General features: G+C 42.5%; 1 protein-coding gene across 2 annotated transcripts in view; it reads right to left on the reverse strand.

Annotated features, from left to right (window-relative positions):
• BTK (Bruton tyrosine kinase) overlaps window positions 1–26,976 on the reverse strand; it is a 562,758-nt gene that overhangs the window by 221,335 nt on the left and 314,447 nt on the right. For both annotated transcript variants that reach the window (XM_040405594.1, XM_040405595.1), the window contains exons 8-9: window positions 14,182–14,372; window positions 10,484–10,546 (exon numbers count right to left, since the gene is read on the reverse strand). In XM_040405594.1, coding sequence (XP_040261528.1) covers window positions 10,484–10,546; window positions 14,182–14,372 — 254 coding nt within the window. The remainder of the gene's footprint in view (window positions 1–10,483; window positions 10,547–14,181; window positions 14,373–26,976) is intronic.

Here is a 26,976-nt window from a genome sequence, read left to right on the forward strand (position 1 = left end):
ATCAGGCTGGATCAGAATGGGAGCGCTACTAAATGCCTTTTTTAATGTTTCAAATGAAGAAATGGCCTTGGTAGACCAATTCTCCAAATCCGCCCCTTTCTTAGTAAGGTCGGTCAATGGCTTAGCAATTACAGAAAAATTCATGATAAATTTACGGTAGTAATTTGCGAAACCCAAAAACCGTTGTAAAGCCTTTAAGGATGAAGGCCTTACCCATTCCTTAACCCCTTAAGGACGCAGGGCGTATCGGTACGCCCTATTTCCCGAGTCCTTAAGGACTCAGGGCGTACCGGTACGTCCTAACTTGAAATCAGTATTCCGGCGCCCCAGGGGTTAATCAGAACGGGATTTCGGCTGAAATCATTCAGCCGGCATCCTGTGACAACGCCAGGGGGGGTCATGTGACCCCCCCGTGTCGGCGATCGCAGCAAACCGCAGGTCAATTCAGACCTGCGGTTTGCTGCGCTTTTTGCAGTTTCTGATCCCCGCGGTCCCTGACCGCAAGGATCAGAAACTTTTGAGTGCCTAAAATCATGCGGTGGGGGCGTTGCGGGAGGCGGGCGGTGCGGCAGGCGGGATCGCGATCCCCCGCCCGCCTCCCCATGAATGATCGTTGGCTTCTAGTGGGTATACCAGGGTGCCAGCACATTGCTGGCACCCTGGTATAAACGGCTGACATCTGTGCAGATGTCAGCCGTTTAACCCTTTCCATACCGCGGTCCGTACGGACCGCTGTATGGAAAAAGTTAACTGTCATCGGTCAGGGAGCTCCCTCCCTCTCCATCGGGGGGCTGCTGTGCCTTTGCAGCCCCCCGATGGAGAGGGAGAGAGCCCCCCGACAGCCCCCCTCAGCCCTGTGCTTACCCTTCCCCGTCTGCGAAGTTGTGGCAGATGGGGAAGGTTCCCATGGCAACAGGACGCCTGCTCAGGCGTCCTGCTGTCCATGGTGCTGAACAGATCTGTGCTAAAAGCATAGATCTGTTCAGTGTAAGTAAAATACAGTACAGAACAATATATATTGTACTGTACTGTATTATACAGACATCAGACCCACTGGATCTTCAAGAACCAAGTGGGTCTGGGTAAAAAAAAATGTCAAAAAAAGTGAAAAAAGTTAAGATAAAAAAAAAACATTCATCACTGAATAAAAATAAAAAAAATAAAATACACTACACATATTAGGTATCGCCGCGTCCGTAACGACCTGATCTATAAAACGGTCATGTTACTTTCCCCGCACGGTGAACACCATAAAAATAAAAAATAAAAACTATGAGAAAATTGAAATTTTGCCCACCTTACTTCCCAAAAAAGGTAATAAAAGTGATCAAAAAAGTCACATGTACGCCAAAATAGTACCAATCAAACCCTCATCTCATCCGCAAAAATCATACCCTACCCAAGATAATCGCCCAAAAACTGAAAAAACTATGGCTCTCAGACTAAAGAAACACTAAAACATGATTTTTTTTGTTTCAAAAATGAAATCATTGTGTAAAACTTACAGAAATAAAAATAAAGTATACATATTAGGTATCGCCGCGTCCGTATCGACCGGCTCTATAAAAATATCACATGATCTAACCCCTCAGGTGACCACCGTAAAAAATAAAAAATAAAAACGGTGTAAAAAAAGCAATTTTTTGTCATCTTACGTCACAAAAAGTGTAATAACAAGCGATCAAAAAGTCATATGCACCCCAAAATAGTGCCAATCAAACCGTCATCTCATCCCGCAAAAAATGAGACCCTACTCAAGATAATCGCCCAAAAACTGAAAAAAACTATGGCTCTTAGACTATGGAGACACTAAAACTTTTTTTGGTTTTAAAAATGAAGTTATTGTATAAAACTTACATAAATAAAAATAATTGTATACATATTAGGTATCGCCGCGTCCGCGACAACCTGCTCTATAAAGATACCACATGATTTAACCTGTCAGATGAATGTTGTAAATAACAAAAAAAAAAAAACATGCCAAAAAAGCAATTTCTTGTTACCTTGCCGCACAAAAATTGTAATATAGAGCAACCAAAAATCATATGTACCCTAAACTAGTACCTACAAAGCTGCCACCCTATTCCGTACTTTCTAAAATGGTGTCACTTTTTTGGAGTTTCTACTCTAGGGGTGCATCAGGGGGGCTTCAAATGGGACATGGTGTCAAAAAAAACAGTCCAGCAAAATCTGCCTTCCAAAAACCTAATGGCATTCCTTTCCTTCTGCGCCCTGCTGTGTGCCCGTACAGCGGTTTACGAACACATATGGGGGGTTTCTGTAAACTAAAGAATCTGGGCCATAAATAATGAGTTTTGTTTGGCTGTTAACCCTTGCTTTGTAACTGGAAAAAAAAAATAATAAAATGGAAAATCTGCCAAAAAAGTGAAATTTTGAAATTGTATCTCTATTTTCCATTAAATCTTGTGCAACACCTAAAGGGTTAACAAAGTTTGTAAAATCAGTTTTGAATACCTTGAGGGGTTGTAGTTTCTTAGATGGGGTCACTTTTATGGAGTTTCTACTCTAGGGGTGCATCAGGGGGGCTTCAAATGGGACATGGTGTCAAAAAAACAGTCCAGCAAAAATCTGGCTTCCAAAAACCATACGGCGCACCTTTCCCTCTACGCCCTACTGTGTGCCCGTACAGTAGTTTACGGCCACATATGGGGTGTTTCTGTAAACGACAGAGTCAGGGCAATAAAGATACAGTCTTGTTTGGCTGTTAACCCTTGCTTTGTTAGTGGAAAAAATGGGTTAAAATGGAAAATTAGGCAAAAAAATGAAATTCTCAAATTTCATCCCCATTTGCCAATAACTCTTGTGCAACACCTAAAGGGTTAACAAAGTTTGTAAAATCAGTTTTGAATACCTTGAGGGGTGTAGTTTCTTAGATGGGGTCACTTTTATGGAGGTTTCTACTCTAGGGGTGCATCAGGGGGCTTCAAATGGGACATGGTGTCAAAAAAACAGTCCAGCAAAATCAGCCCTCCAAAAACCAACGGCGCACCTTTCACTCTACGCCCCGCTGTGTGGCCGTACAGTAGTTTACGGCCACATATGGGGTGTTTCTGTAAACGGCAGAGTCAGGGCAATAAAGATACAGTCTTGTTTAGCTGTTAACCCTTGCTTTGTTAGTGGAAAAAATGGGTAAAAAATGGAAAATTAGGCAAAAAAAATGAAATTCTCAAATTTTATCCCCATTTGCCAATAACTCTTGTGCAATACCTAAAGGGTTAACGAAGTTTGTAAAATCAGTTTTGAATACCTTGAGGGGTGTAGTTTATAGAATGGGGTCATTTTTGGGCGGTTTCTATTATGTAAGCCTCGCAAGTGACTTCAGACCTGTAGTGGTCCCTAAAAATTAGGTTTTTGTAAATTTCTGAAAATTTCAAGATTTGCTTCTAAAACTTCTAAGCCTTAGAACATCCCCAAAAAATAAAATATCAATCCCAAAATGCTACAAACATGAAGTAGACATATGGGGAATGTAAAGTCATCACAATTTTTGGGGGTATTACTATGTATTACAGAAGTAGAGAAACTGAAACTTTGAAATTTGCAAATTTTTCAAAATTTTGGGTAAATATGGTATATTTTTATGCAAAAAAATTAACTTTTTTGACCCAATTTTAGCAGTGTCATGAAGTACAATATGTGACGAAAAAACAATCTCAGAACGGCCTGGATAAGTCAAAGCGTTTTAAAGTTATCAGCACTTAAAGTGACACTGGTCAGATTTGCAAAAAATGGCCAAGTCCTTAAGGTGAAATAGGGCTGAGTCCTTAAGGGGTTAATTGCTAAAACCTTACCAGGATCCATCTTAAAGGCATGAGAAGTCAAAACATGCCCTAGAAACAGTATCTCCTGTACACCAAAGACACATTTCTCTTGCTTAGCGGATAGCTGGTTCTCCCTCAACACCTCTAATACTTGTTTGACATGGGACACATGAGATTCGAAACCAGGAGAGAATATCAAAATGTCGTCAAGATAGACAATAATAAATTTACCTAAGAACTCCCTAAGAATATCGTTCATTAAGTTTTGGAACACAGCTGGGGCATTGCTGAGTCCAAAAGGCATCACCTGATATTCAAAGTGTCCTATCGGAGTATTGAACGCTGTCTTCCATTCGTCTCCCTCCTTGATTCGGATTAGATTGTATGCCCCTTTCAGGTCAATCTTGGAAAACCAGGTTGCCCCCAAAACCTGGTTAAATAAATCCGGAATCAATGGGAGAGAGTATCTATTTTGGACAGTGATTTTATTTAATCTCCGTTAATCAATACAAGGCCTAAGACCACCATCCTTCTTTTTAACAAAGAAAAACCCTGCTCCCATAGGAGAGACTGAAGGTCTAATATGCCCTTTAGCAAGGCTCTCCTTAATATAATATATAATCTTCCATAGCCTTGCGTTCGGGCCCTGAAAGATTATAAATTCGACCTTTAGGAAATTCGGCACCCTCAATTAGCTCTATGGCGCAATCATAAGGTCTATGGGGGGGTAGAACCTCTGGAGTAAGGGACGAGAACACATCAGAATATTCCTTAATAACAGAGGGTAATGTATTAGACCTTACTGAAAGCCCAGCCTGACCAACGGACAAGCATGAGTCACACTTAGGTCCCATTTCACCAACTCTCCTTTGGACCAATCAATTGTGGGGTTATGTAAACGGAGCCAAGGCAACCCTAGTACCACCTCAACCGGTAGGTTCTTCAGGACTAGAAGAGAACATCTCTCAGAGTGGCACACACCCACGACAGAGAAATTTCAGAGGTACATGACCTCACCGTACCACCAATCAGGGGAGTAGCATCAATAGCCATGACATGGATAGGTGTAGGTAAAGCAAACATAGGAATACCCAATTTACAAGCAAACTCAAAGTCAATAAAGCTGGCGCTGAACCGGAGTCAATAAAGGCCTTACCGGCCACTTATTAACCCCAGAGAAATTGTTATGGGTACCAAAAGCTTACCTTTAAGAAAAAATCAGGGTTGTACCTGGGTCTTTAGGTTGTCTTGCCTTAGAAGACTTGTCAGAGAGGTCCCTCTTAGGACATTGTTGATCCAATGGCCAGGATCTCACAGTAGAAGCACTCTCCGCGGTCTGCGACGAAGATTACCCGGGGTCATGCCAACCTGCATGGGTTCCTCAGTGGAGACCTCAGTGTTGTCCCTGGAAAGGTCTCTGGCTGGACCACCATCTGAGAACAGAACTGTCGTTCTTGTCGTCTCTCTCTAACTCGTCTGTCAAGTCGGACAACTAGGGTCATCATCTCGTCTAAGGTCTCAGGAATTTGGTAATTGACCAATAGATCTTTTAAATTATCAGATAGACCAGACCTAAAACTGACTCTTCAGGGCTGGTTCATTCCATCCTGAGGGGACACCACCACCGTCTGAATTGGGTGCAATTCTCCTCCGCAGGGAGATGGCCCTGAACCAGTGCCCTAAGAGCTGTCTCGGCTACCAGGGCCCTGTCTGGTTCGTCATAGAGGGTACCCAGGGCCTGAAAAAAACCCTCCACAGAAGTTAGACAACTGTCCCCAGGAGGTAACGAAAATGCCCAGTCCTGGGGATCCCCCTGTAGTAGAGAAATGATAATCCCCACGCGTTGGCTTTCGGGACCGGAGGACACGGGGCGCAAACGGAAGTAGAGTTTGCAATTCTCCTTAAAGGAGAGAAACCTCTTCCGGTCTCCAGAAAAGGGTTCTGGGAGCTTGATCTGGGGTTCAAAATATGGACTGGAGGACAGAGGAGTGGAAGAACCTTGCCCTAACTCACAAGAACGGAGTTTCTCTCCTAGCTCCTGCACCCTCTGTGTCAAGTTAGAGACATGGTCAGTCAGGGTAGTAAGAGGATTCATGATACAGTGGTTATTGGGCCTGTTAATCTGTAACGGTCACGTCCACACACACACAGGGGGAAGGGTAGTGACCACTGCGCTCCACCCTCACCCCTGGCCCTGCCTACTTGCCTCACGAGTCCTAAAGACAGGGACAACTGGACGGCAGTCCCTAACTTAGGATATGTGCAGGGAAGACAGACAAGACAAAATACGGAACATGAACGGACGGGTCAAAACCAAGAGAGCTACGCAGTACAACGGAATAAGCAAAGAATGGTCAGGAGAAGCCGGGGTCAAATACCAGGAGAGTAGCGAAGTACAAGAGGAGTCCTAAGAGAGTAGTCAGGTGGGAGCCGAGGTCACAATACCAGGATGTATGCGCAGTACAGGAGGAGCAGGCAGAGGATCGTTCAGGGAACAGGATCAGGTAAATATTCAGTAGTCCAACAAATAGCCAGGAACTAGAAATTAACAGGCAACCTGTAGCCAGCAGGCTGCCTGTATTTATAGTGGGGAGTGAGGGTCATGTGACGTGGCCAGCGTCACATGACCGACAGACCAACCAGTCGAGCACCGAGTGTGGAATATTGGTGTATAAAGATGTGATGTCTGCTGTGATCCACACAAATTCCTCTTTCCATTCAATCCCGAAAAGGCCTGGAGTACAGATTGTGAATCTTTTATAAAATCCAGGGGATCAGCGGAACCAGGGTTGGAGGAGGGAATCCACCCATTCTGAGAAACGTTCAGAATATGAGCCAATTCCAGCCACCAATGGGTCTAAGAGGGGAGGAAAGTATTTTTGTGAACCTTCGGCCAGCGCATGAAAATAGGGGCTATCGGATGTTTCACAAAAATATAATCTTTTTCCCTATTGCTAAGACACCCAGATGACACTCCTAGCTCCAAAATATTCCTCATTTCAGATTGAAAGGACAGGAGGGGGTCACCGGACAAACAAGTATAAACCTGGGTGTCATGCAACATGGTTGTAATTAAATGCTTATATAAACCCCTATCCAAAATGACTACCGCTCCACCCTTATCTGCCTCCGTTATTAAAATATCCCTTTTATCCCTTAAATCCTGGAGTGCGGCTCTCTCAACTGAAGTCATATTGGAATGACTTTGTGATTTGGTAACATCATACAAGAGGCATAAGTCTCTTTCCACTAATTGCTGATATTTATCTAGTGCTGCAGACCGGGATTTGTATAGGATAGAAATCTCTATTAGAGGTCCTGAAATATCTCGAAGAGTTTACATGACCAGAATCATTTTGCGAAATGGGTTTGAAGGGAATTGCAGTGGACCATTTCAATGAAGTTCATCCCACTCCTATTACTATTATGGGATGGTGCACTAGTATTCTCACATTCAAAACCATTATGAGTGTCACACATAGACATAGCTGGAAAAGAATGCATTTGTTAACCCTTCACATGTATTATGTCCAGACATTAATGAAGGGGACAGAGTGAGTGACAGAATCAGGGACATCTTCTGAGAATTCATCTTGAAAATGTTTTTTCAATGTAAGGTTTCGGGGCAATCTTTTAAACGTCCAGGATGGTGCGATATAAATCAAAATGGTGGGTGGGTGAGAACGATAAACCCTTTCTTTAAAACACCAACCTGATCCGATGTAAGAATGGACGCCGACATATTGAGAACTTGGATGTCCATGGTCATCTCTTCTGTCGGGATGGATAGCTTGCCTGCTCTTCGTTTTTTGATTGTCTCTTATGTTGAGCAGTAGATTGTGGAGGATGGTCCAGAATTTCCTCCATGTCAGCAGGAAGGTTGTCAGCTTCAGGTGAGGACTCCATTGAGTCTCGTTCTGTTGGACTGAATGATACCTTAGTTGCTCGTCTGTGTCTAGAACGGGATCTCCATAAAATAGAGTGTGGTGTATTCGCACGAGTCTCCGCGAGACTGTGTTGTTACTATAGTCTAATAGGTCCCTATTAAACCTGCTCTGTTTGAAAAACATTAAATCCTCTTCCACTTTATTCAGATTGTCCTTCAGTTGGTTGTCTAATTCGACAAAAAAACGGCACATGTTAGAATGTGCTGATAGTGAATCTTGAGCTTTCTTAATTTCTTCCCTAAGATTAGAAAGGGTATCTTGCTCATGTTGTACTATCAGTTCCATGAAGAAAACAGAGATTTTGAGCAGCTCTCACCTGCCAAGGATTCCACTGTTATAGCACGGAACAACTCCTTCACCCGAATCAGGAGAAATACGGAAGTATAGAGAAAAAGAGGTTTTGTCCAGCTTGTGGTAATCCAAAGACTTCTTTATTGAATATTCAGTATAAAATCCAGGTACAGAAAGCAGAGTCTACATGTTTCGGGCACAATGCAATCTTAGCCCTTACTCATGAGTAAGGGCTAAGATTGCATTGTGCCCGAAACATGTAGACTCTGCTTTCTGTACCTGGATTTTATACTGAATATTCAATAAAGAAGTCTTTGGATTACCACAACCACAAGCTAGACAAAACCTCATTTTCTCTATATCAGTTCCATGAGTCTCAAGGAACAATCTGACAGAATAGGTTGCCATTGCATAATGAAGGAATCTGAGTAGTTGGTGGTAGGCTTTTTCTTTATCCTAAGGCCACGAGGAATTATTTTCTTATGCATGTATTTTTGCAATGATGTGGCATCCCACCAGGTTTGTAGTTCCTTTAATAATAGCTTTTCAAGAAATGACATTTGCACTTTCACATTTAGGACATCTTGCAACTCCTGTTTAGGAACATCAAAAATAGCATTCATTTTCCTCACCCTGTCATCATCATCATCATCCATAGGGCGTAACGAGATATGTGCCATGTTCCAACAGGAAAAAAAGGAAAAAAAAGGAAAAAAAAGGAAAAAAAAGGAAAAAAAACGCTGTATCTGTATTGAGTCCACACAGGGAGTGCACGCCACCAGGTAATTAACAGTGAAGCAAATGTAAGGCAGCTCTCACCTGTCTTAGACCCATTGTGGCTGGAATTGGCTCATATTCTGAACGTTTCTCAGAATGGGTGGATTCCCTTCTCCAACCCCTGGTTCCGCTGATCCCTGGATTTATAAAAAGATTCACGATCTGTACTCCAGGCCTTTTCGGGATTTGAATGGAAAGAGGAATTTGTGTGGATCACACTGACTATAACATGCAATTATTAGATTGCATCTCGTAATCTATAATTCAGATTTATGCCTTATAGAACAGCGGTCCCCAACCGCCGGGCCGTGGAAGATGGTTTGCCGGGCCGTGGTGATCAGGGCAGTCTTTAACGCTGTACTAATGAAGCGCTTCCATTATGGAAAGCGCTTCATAGTACAGAAGGACCAGGAAGCGAGTGAACTATCTGTACTCACCACTCCTGGTCCTCGGCTCGGCTATCGGCTGTGCAGGGCTGCGCACAGCGTGAGGTCTCTCTGTGACCTCACACTGTGCGCCGCTATACACAACCGTCAAGCAGAAGGAAGAGGATCGCGATGGTGACCAGGAGCAGGAGAGGTAAGTGTTTTTTTAATTTTTTTTATTTGCACTGGGGGCTGATGGCTGACCTGTGGGACATGGGGCAGACATGAGGGGCTTATGGCTGACATGAGGGCTAATGGGGGCTTATGGCTGACATGAGGGGCTAATGGGGGGGCTTATGGGCTGACAAGAATGGCTAAATGGGGGGCTTATGGCTGACATGAGGGGCTAATGGGGGGCTTATGGCTGACATGAGGGGCTAATGGGGGGCTTATGGCTGACATGAGGGACTAATGGGGGCTTATGGCTGACATGAGGGGCTAATGGGGAGGCTTAATGGCTGACATTGGGGGGGGTTTATGGCTGACATTGTGGCGGGTTTATAGCAGACATTGGGGCTGATAGATGGCTAAAGGTTTGGGGAAACCCATCTTTAAAGGACCTGGACCTCCGCTGGTACATGTATGGCAGAGGTCCACAAGGGGTTAATTGTTTGACATAACATGCAAATGTTGTGCCTGTTTGTCAGTTTCCCATTTTTAATTGTGCTCTGAAAGCTTGCAATATCGATATTTAGGGTTAGTCAATAAAGGCATCACTCCCATTTATTATTAACACAAAATGCATTCAACACCCCCATTTTTGGGCTGTGACAGTACTATGCAATTCTTACACACTTGAAAATTGTATAAAAAAACCCGAACATGTGGCTGTACCCTGTGGGTCATAGGGTTTAGGATTTATTATGTATTGCTGACGTGATTTTTTATTTTTTTTTGCATTGCATTACAAGAGAATACAGATGACTGTTATATACAGTATATGTAGTGTTATAGATTGTGATATTATAGATTCATGTTAATTTAAAAAAACAGGCTTGCTATGTTTTATTGTATGTTATACTGGTGCTTATTAGTTTATGAAATAAGCTATTTTGTATTTTTTGCTACATTACCTATTATTACCTATTATTATTATATTACCTTTCATTACATCTCTTATTCTTATTGTATATTCATGTTATTGTTTTAATATTATTGTAATGATTTTGAAAAAAATTCCAGATGGCAGAGGTTAGTTTGAATATTCCTTGTGTGGGAGAACCCATGAGCTAATTTCCCTTGAAAATGTTAAAACACTTACTCATATATTTCCATTGGATCCTGAGCTTCTGTCACATAATTGCTAGGGATATAACCCTCATTCCTGAAAGCAATAAAATAAATTACCATTCACAAATGAGATGATTCATCAATCTAGATTTAAAATATACAGTATGTTACTGACGCCATCCAAAATTACAGAAAGTGTGGAAATAAATTGTAATTTTCTAAATTTAAATTTCCCTGCTTTCAAGTTCTAATGTACATGACTGTATCCATATTTGTGGTCTGCGAATTGTGGATCCACAAAACACGGATACCAGCCATGTGCATCCCGTATTTTCCCTTCTGCAGGTCCCACGCTATGTTAAAAATGCCAAAAAACAGGATGTTCTTTTTTTTTGCGGGTCCGCGGAGCAGAAATTTGGCAGAACACACATAGCCAGCCCTATGATAGAGCATGTCCTATTCTTGAACGCATTTGTGGACAAGAATAGGTGTTTATATATTTTTTACGGGGCTGGGGAACAGAAGTACGGATGCGGACAGCACACGGTGTGCTGTCCGCATCTTTTGCGGTCCCTGTAAGGCCCCTTTCACACAAGCGAGTTTTCAATGTCATTCATTTCAATGGTGTCTGTGTACATGAGCAGTGTTTTTCACGCATCACTTCTGCGTTGCGTGAAATTCGCAGTATGTTCTATAATCTGCGTTTTTCACGCAGCCCTGGCGCCTGAATGGGGCTGCGTGAAAAATGCATTGCATCCGCAAGCAAGTGCGGGTGCGATGCGTTTTTCACTGAAGGTTGCTAAGAGATATTGTTTGTAAACCTTCAGTTTTTTATCACACGAGTGAAAAACGCATCAAAACGCATTGTACCCGCGCGGAAATACTGAACAATGACTGAACACAATCGCAGACAAAACTGACTGAATTGCTTGCACCGGCATCGGAGCCAATCCGTCACGCTCATGTGAAAGGGGCTAAGGTGTTGGTTTGCAAGGCAACCCCTGACGCCCGCCCCTATTGCTCATGGGAGCGATAGGTTAAGGCCTCTTTCACATGAGCGTGACGGATTGGCTCCGGATGCCGGACGATGCAAGCAAGTTCAGTCAGTTTTGTCTGCGATTGTGTTTCAGTCAGTGTTCAGCTTATTTCCGCGCGGGGTACAATGGCGTTTTGATGCGTTTTTCACACACGTAGATAAAAAAACGGACAGATTTACAAACAACATCTCTTAGCAAACTTCAGTAAACAACGCATTGTACCCGCACTGCTTCCGGATGCCAATGCGTTTTTCCACTGAAGCCCCATTCACTTCTATGGGGCCAGGGCTGTGGTGAAAACGCAGCCGAATATAGACATGCTGCCCGTTTTTCATGCAACGCAGAAGTGAAGTACAGTGCGGGTGCTATGCGTCACGCTCATGCATTGCACCCCGTGCTGGAAAACTCGTGAAAAGAAGGGGACTAAGAGAGGACTCCCCTCTCTCTGTAAATATCCTGATGTCCTGCAATTTACCGCAGAATCTATGGGCGTTAAGTCCACTGGCATAGGAGTTCTTCAGTGACACTGGCAGACACAGCAGGGGCCTTGCTGTCAGGAAAAGCCAGGCCCCTGTACTGATTGAGGGGGCACAGCTCATATGCCCACTCAATCAGAGCGGTGAACATGTACGAAGCTTTGCTCAAACACTATGTTCACTGCACAGTATATGTGTGGCGCTTATACTCTAGGGGTTAAAAAAGATTTTCAAGAATTACAAACAAACAGTACTGGAAGTAATGAGCAAAAAGTCCTATGGATAACTCTAAAATCTTGTAGAAAATCTTCACAGAAGACAAGAAGCTGTTTTAGCTGCAAGGGGGGGTGGGGGTGGGAGGTCATAAAAGTTCCTGTAATGTGGTGTAATATGTAGGTGTCCCAATACTTCTGTCCAAATAGTTTATGTGCATATAGTGTGTGTGAATCCCTAAGTGAAAGGTTTGTTGCGGCTCCTGGGCATCCTGTTCAGTTGGTAAACCTTTGCAAAAATTTGAACATATGCCTCATGTATATTTATAATCATATACTGAAAGATATGATTTGATACCATAATTACTCCATGCATTATGTTGGTATTTTTGCTCGGTCATTGTCATGGATTGTCATACACTGCCATGCCCAAAAATACCACAGTGCAGCACAAAATTCCTCCTCAGAGGCACCAAACGGATACCATAGTGCAGCATAAAATACAATACCTTCTCAACAGTACCAAACAAATACATGTACGTTAGTTCAGGACAAAATACCAAAGTAAAGCACAACATATTTCCCCAGGTTTGCTAAAGAAGGGCTCCACAGTGCAGCACAAAATATTAGGGATAAGCAAACTTCATATTTTGAAGTTCGGGTTGGGGTATATGCTGAATTGTGTTATGGATTCCGTTACCATGGACCATAACGCAATTCCATGATGGAATGCATAACACAATGCCTTTAGAGGCATTCCGTTATTCATTCCATCATAATAGAAGTCTATAGCCTGCATAACGGATCCGTCATGATTCCATCATGCAATTGTGTTATGGTCCGTGGTAACGGAATCCATAACACAATTCAGCATATACCCAAAACCGAACTTCAAAATATGAAATTCGCTCATCCCTACAAAAGATCTCTCCAGCAACACTAAATACCAAAATGCTACACAAAATACCCCTTTAGAAGTTCCAAACGAATACCAGATTGCAGCACAAAATACCTCCCTAGAAGCGCCAAGTACTGGACAATACGTTTCCAGAAGCGCTAAACAAATATCGCATTACAGCACCTATCACCACAGTGTAGTACAAAATAGATCCCCAAAAGCATTAAACAAATACTACAGTACAACACAAAATACTTCCCCCAAAAGTGCCAAACACCAGCAGCACTGTCTTCTTTCCAACCTCTCCCCCACTGGTAGTAGCACTGTCTTACCACCTCTCCTTCACTCAAAGCAGCAGTCCCCCTCTCACCTCTCCTTTTCTAGCAGCACCATTGTCCCCATTCCCACCCCTTCTCCTTTAGCAGCAGCATTGTCTTACCAACGAGGGGGGCCAGATGTTCTACTTTAAGCTGGACAGTCCACTTTCCTGGCATCCTGTCCTCCGTCTGGTGCAGGGCCTGGACTGACACTGGGGCATCCTCCTTTTTAGTGGCTCAATATTTAGACAGCAACATTGCACTGATTTAGTATGAACTGCAGGCATAAAATGACTGCAGCTTCTCTCACCCTGGGTCAGTCACTAAAGCTGGTGGACATGTCACTCTGTTTCTGACCGAGAGTGAGAGAAGCATTTCAGCCCCGCACAGCTCACCTTGAGATCTTCCAGTCCTTTTTATTTTTAATGTCAATGAGAGGCATGGCTTAGCATGATTGGGGAGTAATCTATAATGTCCAGCTTTTTGGGGTAAAGCAAGTAGCCAACTCAACCATTCCCCACTAAAAAGCTGCATTGTCTACCTTACCATTCCTCCCTCACTAAAAACAGCATTTTTGATCCTCTCACCTATTCCTCACTGGCAGCAGCATTGTCCCAATTCGGACATCTCATCTTGCAGCAGCATTGTCTCCCCTGCCCAGCACTCTCACATTGACAGTAGCATTGTCTTCCTTATCATCTCTCCCCCACTCAAAGCATCATTTTTCCCCTTCTCACCCGTCCAGTCAAGATCACAAAAAAAATTTAAGAAACAAATGTATTATTTTACCCATTTTTATCTCTTGCTCTTAGCCAGGGCTGTCCACTGCCCTCATCTAATAATAAATACTCTTCTCCTTTCTGTAACTGTAGATCCTGAGAATTGATTGGAGTGAAGTCATACATTGCTACCACTTTCTGTACTCCTAATGGATTGGTAACATTTGTTGGCGCAGGTGGTAGTGGCTTAACAGATTTTACCTGTGGGCAAAGACAAATCAAATACCATTGAAGTTAAGAAAATCCCCAAAGCAGCTTTTATGTTTTTCATAATCATGCTATATTATTATGTCTCAAAAAAGTTCCAGATGCATGCAAAGTGTTGTAACAATTTACCGTGCATCAAGTTTTGTGTTCAGCCTTTAAAATAAATGTAGTATTTTCGATTTTTATGTCGGCTGCTAACAAATGAAATGACCTACAAAGAGTGTCCCTCACATTGGAGAATCTAGCAGAGGAACACTCACACAATTAACTTGAAGGGTGGTCTTTAGCTTTCTGGTGCCTTCTTTAGACCCCTTCACATATGTCCAGTGATCTAGTTCAGTTTCCCTCTGCAGTGAAGTAGAAAATACTGGAGGGGAACTGAAGCCAGAACTGATGCCATAGTTTTCCATGGGATAGCTTTCACACATTCAGTGCATCAGTTGTGCTGCTGGATGGCAGAAAAACTTTGCATGCTCAGTTTTCCTGGCCGGCACTATCAATGGATAGGTACCAGATCTGTGCACTGAACTGGAGTTCACATAGTGTAATATCAGTACTGTCCAGCTGTCGGCTTAAAATATCTGGCCATACACAACTGATACATGTGAAGTGGGCTGTGCATGTTGTTGGACAATGCTTCTAACATAAATGCATCACCTACAGTAAACCAAGCAGAACAGGTTGTGTACTGTGTAAAGACAAGAAAGATGCATGGCACACCACAGCAAATCTCCCATCTTTCTGCCCATTGAAGTCAATTGGTCCCGCATCCATATTTTGCGGATGTGCGGTATGTAGACTGCAAAATAGATATGATTGGGTGTATGACGAGGCCTTAAATGGGAATACACACCATAGTGCACATAGGCACATATTTGTATGCAGTGCGGCAGTGGAGCTGCCAGAGGGCCACATGACAGCCATTGAAAGGGTGTATCTCACCCAGAGGAGCCTAGGTGAGAACAGAAAAGTCCCGGCAAAGCATGGAGAGGGGGTGTTGTTTGCACCAGGAGTGTGTCACCAAGAGGCTGGGCCTTGGTGGAGTAAAGGCCCTAGATATAGGTGGCCACTAAGCTAGTTGGTGGACACCAAGCTACTTAGCTTAGCTGGCTCCAGCTAGCCCATGGCAGGCTTTTACTGGGAACAGGCAATGTGTTGGGTGGATGCCTGTTCCTCATGCTCCACTCCGGGATTTAAGAAGATGCCCATGTCCAGGGATGCTATTTAGTCCTGTTGCTGGACTTGAGTGGGGCTCTCAGTCTGAGGAAGGAGCAGGCTTTGCTAAAGCCTGTGGGAGCTGGGACCCTCTGACCCTGTGTGGGGTAAGCACTGCTGTGTTTTGGGATGCTGGGTGGTAGACCCGGATCCTGCTAGAGAGGGACTATACTGTTTAGTCAGTGGCCAGACGGCTGAGGATTTGTTTTGATTTATATTTTGGTTGCTGTTTGTGCATCAAGACTGCCAAATTGATGCACTGTTTGGACACTAAAGCCTTTGTCTGAAAGAAGTCTGTGAGAATGACCCCCGAATAAAAAGACAATTCCTTACAGCAGCTATTTAAAAAAAAGCTTCAGAAGTGACGTCACTACTTTGAAACATATTTCAAGTGCTTTCCCCTTTGAAGTTAATGGTAACATAGTTCACAAGGCCAAAAAAGACATCTGTCCATCCAGTACAGCCTATTACCCTGCAAGTTGATCCAGAGGAAGGCAAAAACCCCTGTGAGGTAGAAGCCAATTTGCAAAAAATTCTTTCCCGACTCCAATCAGGCAATCAGAATAACTCCCTGGATCAATGACCCCTCTCTAGTAGCTATAGCCTGTAATATTATTACACTCCAGAAATACATCCAGGCCCCTCTTGAATTATTTTATTGTACTTACCATCACTACCTCCTCAGGCAGAGAGTTCCATAGTCTCACTGCTCTTACCGTAAAGAATCCTCTTCTATGTTTGTGTACAAACCTTCTTTCCTCCAGACGCAGAAGATGTCCCCCCATCACAGTCACAGTCCTGATAACTAGATGATGGAAGAGATCTCTGTACTGACCCCTGATATATTTATACATAGTTTTTACTGTAGATCTCCCCTTAGGCTTAGTTCACATCAGCGTTCAGCCTTTCCGTTCTCCTGCTCCGTTATAGGAGCAGGAGAACGGAAAGGACGGATTCTGCACATAACTGAGCCGAACGGAGCCTACAGACCCCATAGACTATAATGGGGTCCGTTAGGTTTCCGCTCAGAAGATGATTTTGGAGCGGAGACAAAAGTCCTGCATGCACAACTTTTGTCTCCGCTCCAAAATCATCTTCTGAGCGGAAACCTAACGGACCCCATTATAGTCTATGGGGTCTGTAGGCTCCGTTCGGCTCAGTTATGTGCCGAATCCGTCCTTTCCGCTCCCCTTCTCCCTTTAACGGAGCAGGAGAACGGAAAGGCTGAACGCTGATGTGAACTCAGCCTAAGTCGTCTTTTTTCTAAAGTGAATGACCCTAATTTTGATAATCTTTCTGGGTACTGTAGTCCACTCATTCCAGTTATTACTTTAGTTGCCCTCCCCTGAACCCTCTCCAGCTCTGCTATGTCTGTCTTGTTCACAGGAGCCCAGAACTGTACACAGTACTCCATGTGTGGTCTGACTAGTGATTTGTAAAGTGGTAGGACTATGTTCTCATCACGGGCATCTATGCCCCTTTTGATGCAACCCATTATCTTATTGGCCTTGGCAGCAGCTGCCTGACACTGTTTTTTACAGTTTAGTTTGCAGTTCACCAAAACTCCTAGGTCCTTTTCCATGTCAGTGTTACCCAGTGTTTAAGGTAACATGCTTGTCTTTTTTGTCTCTATAATGGAGAGTGACAGCATATGCCATCTCTGCCAAACACACCTACTCATTAGTAAGATCCCATTGGTCATACATTTATGCATATTCAGTTGACATTCAACATAAATTTATGGCATACTCATTTTTAATTTTTTTTAAGTTAATCTGCAAGTGTCTCTTCCAGGCTACTTTCACACAATCAGTATTTGCCCAGTATTTTGCAACAGTATGATCCAAAAAAGAAAAAGAATACCGAGATAAGAGCCGCACATCTGAAAAATATCCAATTTTATTCAAGACAACAGACACAACAAAAATGGCTTAAAATCATTGTATACAATAAATCAAGGCTATGTGGACCAAATGCGTACCACATGCCACCCTGGCTCACCACAAGACCATGAACATTCTCCCACATGAATAAGTAAATTTCAATTTAAAGTGCATAAGATCCATCAACATGAATGATATGAATAAAATACTTATCATTGAGGTAGCATAGTGGGAGTATGCGTGGTGTAGTGGGCTTTTCTTTCCCTGACCACCACGCATACTCCCACTATGCTACCTCAATGATAAGTATTTTATTCATATCATTCATGTTGATGGATCTTATGCACTTTAAATTGAAATTTACTTATTCATGTGGGAGAATGTTCATGGTCTTGTGGTGAGCCAGGGTGGCGTGTGGTACGCATTTGGTCCACATATCCTTGATTTATTGTATACAATGATTTGAAGCCATTTTTTTTGTGTCTGTTGTCTTGAATAAAATTGGATATTTTTTAGATGTGCGGCTCTTATCTCGGTATTCTTTTTCTTTTTTGGATCATATTGTATGTTTCATACCGTGTGCCGGCACTCTCATTTCAATCTTGCTGTGCCCCCGTCTTTTGGATTACCTTCAGTATTTTGCAACAGTATTTGTAAGTCAAAACCAGGAGTGGAACCTAGAGAAAAAACATAATGGGAAGATTTCTGCCTCTTCTTTGTTTTGGACTGACTCTTGGTTTTGTTGCTCAAATACTTATGAAAAATACCAAATACTGACTGTGTGATTATGACCTTAGGCTGTATTTAAACATACAATGGATCCAAAAGGAGGAAAACATGCAAAGTAAAGACTTAACTATCTCCTGTCCCTTGTACCTATTTCTGTGTTTGGCTCAAAACCTGCTTATAAAACTTAGGGGGTTGTTTATTAATCTGAAATACACCTAACCTATGCGTATTTCAGGCGCAGATTGTGGCGCAACACTGCAAAATCTGAGTTGATATAGTTGAAGCACCACCTGAGCCGGCCAAATGTGACCACCGCCTTGATGTGCACGGGAAAAAGTAGGAGTCCACTGATTCTGCTCCATGCACTTCGGAACCACCACTGAATACAGAGGTCCTGGCTATGAAAGACCAAGGGTCTAATATTTCTTGCTGTCCGGAGAATCTGTTACCTACCAGGAAAAAGCCAAGGCTTACAGAGGATCCTCCGGAAGAGGGTGATCCTGCAGTTCCAAGTCCTTGCACAGAAGGCTACCAGAAGATCATAAATAAAACTTCTGCTGGAATGAGGATGTTGTGCATCTTAAAGAAGGACTTTTGCGCTCTCAACTATGGGACCCAGGAGGAAGACTTCCAGCCCCTCATCTAAGGAGACCTCATGCTGTGAGGAAAACTACCCACGGTGGGAATTACCTACTACCTTATGTGGATTACAAATACCAGTTCTACTACCTTATGTGAATTACAAATGACTTTTTTCACTATACTGTGTGTTCCAGTTTTGCAACGTAACAAGCCAGCACCCAAAGAAAGGACTCAAACGTGTACCTGAGCTCTTTGCGATTTCTACTGTGACATTTTACACTAAAGTTCTAAGGTTCTGCAACAATCAAGCACTTTTGCCCATTGTATGGACTCCTATGGGTACAACAATGTGATCTATGCACTTTTTGTATGGACTTTGGACGTTATACTGTTAGCTAGATAGTTAGCATCCATGTTTCTTTGCTCATATGGACTGCGTCTGAGGACGTTAATACTAATGGTTCTTATGTCACCTTGTGTTAGCTTAGAAAGCCTAGGCATTGTATTGTATTGTTGCTACACAAGCGGGAACCAAGTGGTAAGTCACAAGCAGGTCTAACAATGTCAAGGGTAACCCCCCTGCAAATGTGTGTTTAGAGGGAGTAACCCTCATGGAGATATGGGAGAGAACAGGCTCCTTCTCCTAGTTTGGTATGTCCTAAGGCCTTGTGCACTGCCTTAAGAAAAAAAAAAGTTTAGCTACATGTTTAGTCATCAAGGTGACCGTGTAAAAAGCTTTATATAGACCTTGGTGCTTAGAAGGGAATACAGGATGAAGCTACCCTTCTATTTGTGAGCATCTCATAGCATTGTGGAGGGATTACAGTACATGACACCCACACGCTTCCGGTGGTACTAGGGTTTGGTATACACAACGGGAGTATTTGAGCATTTTGTGCAGTCTGTTGGTTCTCTGATTATTACAGAGAGGGACAACTGTGAATGGACACCCTACGCATACGGGGCCTAGTGGTAGCTGTTGCTATATCAGACAGTAATAGTATATAGTCTAAAGCAGCATTCTAACTTTCCTTGGGTACCCTTACAGCATAGCCTAAGCACAAGCCGAGGGCGGCTTGGTTTTAATTAAGGGGGAATGTAACGCCCCAGAGTGGCATTACCACTTCTATACCCCGCTACTATCTCTACTGGGCTAATAAAACGTCATCTTATGTATTTTGTTCAGGTCCTCCACAATGTGCATTTCTAATGTTTGCAATTGTTTATGTTATCATGTAATATGCCTGGTTCACCAGCAGGTGGCAGCAAACATGGCAGAACTACAGTTAGATAGAATGGAACCTTCCATTCCATTCTAACCCCCCTCTGTGGAGGAGTGGCGAGTCCTACTTCCTGCAGGAAGGGTGGGTCCCAGTTTCTAGTCAGTCTAGATCACCCCCTTACTTGGGGAACGTGTGCAGGGCACGTCTCTGCTGGACATTCCCCAGCCAGCCAGAGCACCTTAAGCTCTGCTGGCCATGGAGGCAAAACCCTTGAAGCCTCAGAAGCCAAGAGCATAGTTCCTTGGCATAACTTAAGAGTCAGACTACAGAGAGAAAGTGCAGCATACAGCAGAAGTAAAGTTATACAGCCTGTCAGTATAGCAGAGTCCGAGATGAGTTTGCCTGCCAGTTTAATGCTAAAGCCTGCTGGAACCAAGACAAAGCCTGAAACTGTTTGAAGAAACGTTTATTCAAAGTAAATCTGCCATTGAACGTCATCTCAAGGTCTGGACTCAAGTTATTCTTTCAAATCCCTAAATTATTCTCCCTATTTATTGCTTCGGAGTAATGTTCATTACCTACCATTCTACCTAAGAGTGATACTCTACCTAAGTGATACTATCATCCTTTGTATGAAAAAACCATCATGTAAACATGTATGTTTAATTCTCTCTATTAGTGTTTGGAAAAGGTCCAATCTGACCGAAACATCACACTTTTTGAGTTGCCTTGCATAAGAAAAATTTAAAATAAAGACACCTTGGTTTCACCATACTCGTCGTTGACCCGGGGAGTTATTCCGATTGCCTGAATGGAGTCGGGAAATAATTTTTTCTGCTAAAATTAGGAAAATTGGCTTTCACCTCATATTTGCCTTCCTCTGGATCAACAACAAACCAGCAATTACCTTCCGTCGCAGCCAAAATTTGCGGGACATTTTGGTTCATAGTATGTACCAGAGTCCTAGACAACATACCTGGTTACATAATCCCGTTTCGGGAACGTTTCCTTGTGGTTCTTGCAAGTTTTGTGGCTATATCAACAAGAACAAATCATTCTCTGGTTATGCATCTGACAGAACATTCTTCATTAGACCATTCGTGAATTGTAAAACTACTGGCGTGGTCTATTTGATGACATGTAAATGTAGCCTGAAATACGTTGGCAAAACGATACGGGAGCTAAGACGGCGGATAGGGGAACATGTATCTGATATCAACAAATGTCAGGACACACCTATCGCCCGCCATGTGGTTGAATGCCATAGCGGTAATGCTTCCGTTATCAAATTTCAGGGCATTGATACCGTGAAGAGATCACCGCGAGGCGGTGATTTGGACCGCATTCTTTTACAAAAGGAGGCACAATGGATTTTTAGGCTGGGTACCATCAAGCCTAGTGGTCTAAATGATGCCATCTCCTATGTTCCGTTTATTTGACTATGTGCGTCCTTTATTTGATGATATCCAGTCGATAGACATGTTGGCATTGATCTGTCATTGTGAGAGGGTGACATGTTCATCCATTGATATATGTTGATGATGATTCACTGCAACATACATTTGGACATCCATCATATATTTATCAATATATGTCATCTTCTGTAATATTACCTTCACTTTAACTATTCATCATAATATGTATATGGATATCTTCCATACAGTTCAGTACGGTCATTCTCTATGACTTTAACCATTATTTGATACTGCTTGCTTACCTTTAGGGCTTCCGATTTTGCTCATTTAATATTGCTGCCTGTCATATAGTAAGCCGCTGATATGTCCCTGCTATTTTGTTATAATACAGCGCTGCTGCGCTGACCCCCCCTGAACGCATCCTCATTCCTCCATAGCCGTCAGTGGACCAGCCCAATATGATTGTTTGATCTGGCGGATTGGCTGCCGGCAGGAGGCGTGTTCTTGGGGGCGTGGTGTTCCTCTTTAAACCACGGCGTCTGCCTGGCCGCTTCGCGGCCAGTACAGAGCCGAGACTATATGCAACTATCAGTACACCGTTTCCCACACCAGGATTCGGTGCAGCGTGACAAACACTGTTAGTAAGCCGATTTCAAACCTCTGCTATCGGCGTCAGGCAGTTAGGTGTAGTGGCTACCTGGCTCCTGATGACGTGCATGTACCAACTTGCACAGAAACGCGTAGAGCCGTAGCTCAGTGTGTGTAGACCTGCTGCTGCCGGTGCGGTTTGGTAGCCGGCATCAGCGGTGGTCTATGTAGTTAACTCACCTACTTGGTGGTTAGTATCTGTGAGTCGGCATAGTGCACAGCCGCTCCTCACTCTAACCGCCTCTGCTCAGTGACATGTGGTCACTGGTCAGTCATTTGGTTGCAGTGTGTGTCAATTCCTGTGATTAACTTTGGGAATCCCAGTTCCCCAGGGATTATACACACACAGTATCCATCTCCGTGAGCACATTACACCGGCATTACCTTGCCGGTCGGAGCATCATATCCGTGTGTCAGTGCGGCGGTTTTTAGATATTTTAGTCCGACTATCCCCTCATGATACTTTCTATAGACCTCCTATATATACATTAGGTAGTGTCAATGAATCCACATGAGGTTAGACCAACCAGGATAGACGGATTAGTCTCATTTTGATTCATATAGGTTTCACCCCCCTTCCTATGAGCACTAATAAAACCATTATTATTTTGCTCCATTTTAGCGTCCTTTTCAATATTTTTGTTTCTCATATTTTTAGGACGTGTACCTTGTACATATATTTAGCTGTATTTTGATTTTCCTCTGGATCAACTTGAAAAATAACAGGCTGAACTGGATGGACAAATGTCTTTTCAGCCCTATAAACTATGTTACTATGATGGGAGTTATAGCCCTCTTTGTACACTTGCTAAAGTATCTCTCAGTAAAATATAAGGCTGGCAACAGTACCTTAGCAATTATTATTGCTAACGTTGATTATTTTTTGTTTGTTATTCACTAATGTATTTTTTGGGCATTTTTCTACATCTTGCATGTCACTTTCACTTAACTTGGCACCATGCACTTTGCTGTTAGAGGTGCTAGTGTAGTTGATCATTCTGAGCGGTATCTTGCCCTATCCTATGCTCTACAGTGCATGCACCAGCATCTTGTCATACTCCATACATATTTCCTGATTGGACTTGATGCGTATACGTCATGCACTAACAATGTGACTATCTCTATTGCTGGCTACGGCACTAATACTTGGAACTGGCCGCCATTATCACGTGTGGCTTGCTCTCCACTATGTTTTGCGAGTGACGGATTAATTTTCATATCTAGTTAAGACATTCATTATTAATTATTAATGTGTGTGAATTTATTGCGATTATGATTATTTGGTTCTTAGTAGTTTTTACTTAGTGTCCCACACACAGCTAGCCCCCTGAGGAAGCCATGCGAAACATGTGTTGGTGTTGTCTGTGTCTGATTCTCTTTCTTAAGCAGTCCTCCAGATGTGCACTTATCTTTTCCTTTAGATGTAGAAACTAGTGTCAGACAGCTTCTGCCAAGGCCAATAAAATTGTGGAGTGCATCAAAAGAGAGATGGATGCATTTGATGAGAACACAGTTCTGCCACTTTACAAATCACTAGTCAGACCACACAAAGAGTACTGTGTACAGTTCTGGGCTCCTGTGAACAAGGCAGACATAGAGCTCAAGAGGGTTCAGAGGAGGGAAACTAAAGTAATAATTGGAATGGGTGGACTACAGTACCCAGAAAGATTATCAAGATTAGGGTTATTTAGTTTAGAAAAAAATGACTGAGGGAATATCTAATAACTATATATAAATATATCAGGAGTCAGTGCAGAGATCTTCTCTCTGAAGAACGTGATGGTGATTTCACTAAAAGAGCTTAAGAGGGGCCTGGATCTATTTCTGGAGTAGAATAATATTACAAATTATATTTACTATATTTCTGGACATGGGTTGATCCATGGAGTTATTCCGACTGTCTGATTGGAGTCGGGAAGGAATTTTTTCCCCCTAAAATTAAGAAAATTAGCTTCTACCTCACTGGATTTTTTGGCCTTCCTCTGGATCAAATTGCAGGAAAACATACTGATCTGGATGGACAGATATCTTTTTTCAGCCTTATAAACTGTGTTACTATGATGGGAATTCACAGCAATACCATCATTCTAAAATATAACTTTTAATATTTATGTATAAAAAGGTCAATACACCCTTATAATTTATAGATAATTAATAATAAGAAAAAGAAAATCAAAATCTAGGGTCAGATTGGTGTTACCTTGCACGATATTTGCAATCTGGTTAGTAGATGTTAGTGAAACCTACTGGGGGCAGTAGCCCTAATGCTGGCCCTAATGTAGCAGCCCTGCCTAAATACGGAATAGCCGCCCCGATAGGGGCGATCCCGTTTCTCGTGCCTCCTAGTGTCCCTGGTTTACCCTATCACGGGGTAGATACCTATATAATGAGGGACCCTATAGGAATGCCTGGGCTAATCTACACAAGAAAAATAATAAATGTATATAAATACCCAAAATTAGTGACAGACAACACCCTAATAACAAATGTGATATATGAGAAAAAAAATGATATAGAATTAGAAAAGTCAAATGTCCAATACCGTCCCTACGCGTTTCGCCTGGTTGGTTCATCAGGGGACATATTTGACAAGGAGTACCTATCACCATAGAGAGTTACAAATATTACTATACATATATAAATTTATTTTGTTTTTCTATTTTTTTCTTTGAAGATAATCAGAGAAATATTGGAACATATGATAAAAATAGGCCAATAGCTAGAGAACGCTGATCAATCAATTTAATAAGATGATTAAGTCAGTTACTGTAGCAGGAGATAGTAAATGAATGGAGATGATCTAAGTACTGATAGAAAAAACCTAGGATCATTCACGTGTCTCGTGCTTCAGGCTATGGCCAGACTGGGATATACCAAATCATATATCTAGGTATATAGCCCTCAGTCTATTATAGTGGGACTATGCCTATTTGTTTATACCAAGTCAGAAATTATGCCTATAATACATATCAGATGTAGGATACAGATAGATCTGACATCTATGGCATAACAATATTAGCTGCTTAATCAGCTCAATAACAACTACCGATCCACATCAAAGATATAACATCACTCATCAATATACAATGTTAAGTGGTATCAGATAGTTTCCGCCGGTAATACTTGCGTGCCCGTTCATGGCTAGATAGGTAGGCCGGTGGTAGTGTCCAAAAGTCAGGATGCCAATAACGGTGGTAGCATCGTGATGACACAAATATGATAGCGTCCGGCAGACAGGCAGCGAGGTATTGCCGGCGTTCTTGCCTTTTAAACTGTTACTTCCGGGTATCGGGTCACATGGGGATCCCACGTGATATCAGTGCCAGATGACGTCCGACGTCAGACGCTGGCACGTAATCCTCTGTGGGAAACGAAGCAGGTGGCGTCTGACATCAGACGCACCCACGTGACCACTGTGCCGGTCATGTGATTTATCAAACTGAGCCGGTCACATGACTATTAGGTCAGGCCGATTACATAGTATAACATAACAGCCATTAAGAGGGAGCAGAACAAAGACATAGAGAAGGCTGACTGTAAGGCAATGCTGTAGATGTCCTACTATATATTATTTTCAGCCACATATAAGTAAGATTACGTAACGGTAACCAGTTCAAGATTGTTAGATAAATATCTGTTTAGGTATATCAGGCTGATAACTTAATATCTATGTAGCCAATTTATAAATTACTTGAGTTATTAAAGGGTGATTGGCAAAAATATATTCGGGGTCCATTATAGAGAGATTGGCCCCCCGATTAATGTTTATTATGATATATAAAGGATATGATGATCCTAAAAGATAGATAGGACGTCTTAAATGAAGCACGCAAAATCTATAGATTCATTTAAACCAGCTGGTGTGACAGTATTTAACCTAAAAATCCACCTTGATTCTTTTTGTTTTAACAATTTGTCTAAGTCCCCACTTCTTTTGGACATTTTTATTACCTCAATCATCGAGAAATGTATGGTTTTAACGGATCCTGCATGTCTATTCCATACATGTCTTGAAATGGGTTTATCCCGTTTATTACGAATATCCCCGATGTGTTCAAGGATTAGTTTTTTAAAAATCCTCTTGGTTTTACCTATGTATTTAGGTCCACAGTCACATTGAGCCATATATATAACCCCAGAAGTATTACAATTAGCAAAGTTACGGGCATAAAATGTCGGATCTCCCGTACTGTTGGAAAAGGTTTTTCCTAGAGCTATGAATGTACAGGCTTTGCATTTGCCGCACTTGAATGTGCCCATCTGTCTATTGGACAACCACGTGCTCTTTTCTGGGGGCTCAAAGTGACTGTGGACTAACGTGTCGCCAACATTGCGCCCACGTCTATAGGTTATGGCCGGATTTTCAGATAATACCTGTGTTAAATCAGGATCTGTCTTTAGTAGAGACCAATACCGGTTTAAAATGTCTCGAACCTGTTGGGACTCTGAATCAAAGGTACCAACAATTCTTATTGGATCTTGAGAGTTTGTTTTCTTGATTTGTGAATGTAATAGGGCAGTGCGGTCCCTTAATTTAGCCCAATCCCATGCTTGATGCAGACAAGGACTTGGATAGCCCCTCTGTTTAAACCGGTCAAAAAGTTTGGATGCTTCATGTGTGAAATTTTTATTGTCTGAACAGTTTCTGCGAACTCTTAAAAACTGTCCCTTTGGGATGCCCCTTTTGAGGGGGGTGGGATGAAAGCTCTCCCAACGTAAGAGACTGTTAGTCGAGGTCTTTTTTCTAAAAAGGGTCGTCCTAATATAATTGTGTTCGTCTCTTTCTAGACACACATCCAAGAAATTAATGGTGTTACGGTGTATTTCAAAGGTGAAGAATAATCCAATGTGATTAGAATTAAGTGTGTCCATAAATTGCTGAAACTCACTAACTGTCCCAGAC

Source organism: Bufo bufo, chromosome 8, assembly GCF_905171765.1.
Source record: "Bufo bufo chromosome 8, aBufBuf1.1, whole genome shotgun sequence".
NCBI lineage: Eukaryota > Metazoa > Chordata > Amphibia > Anura > Bufonidae > Bufo > Bufo bufo.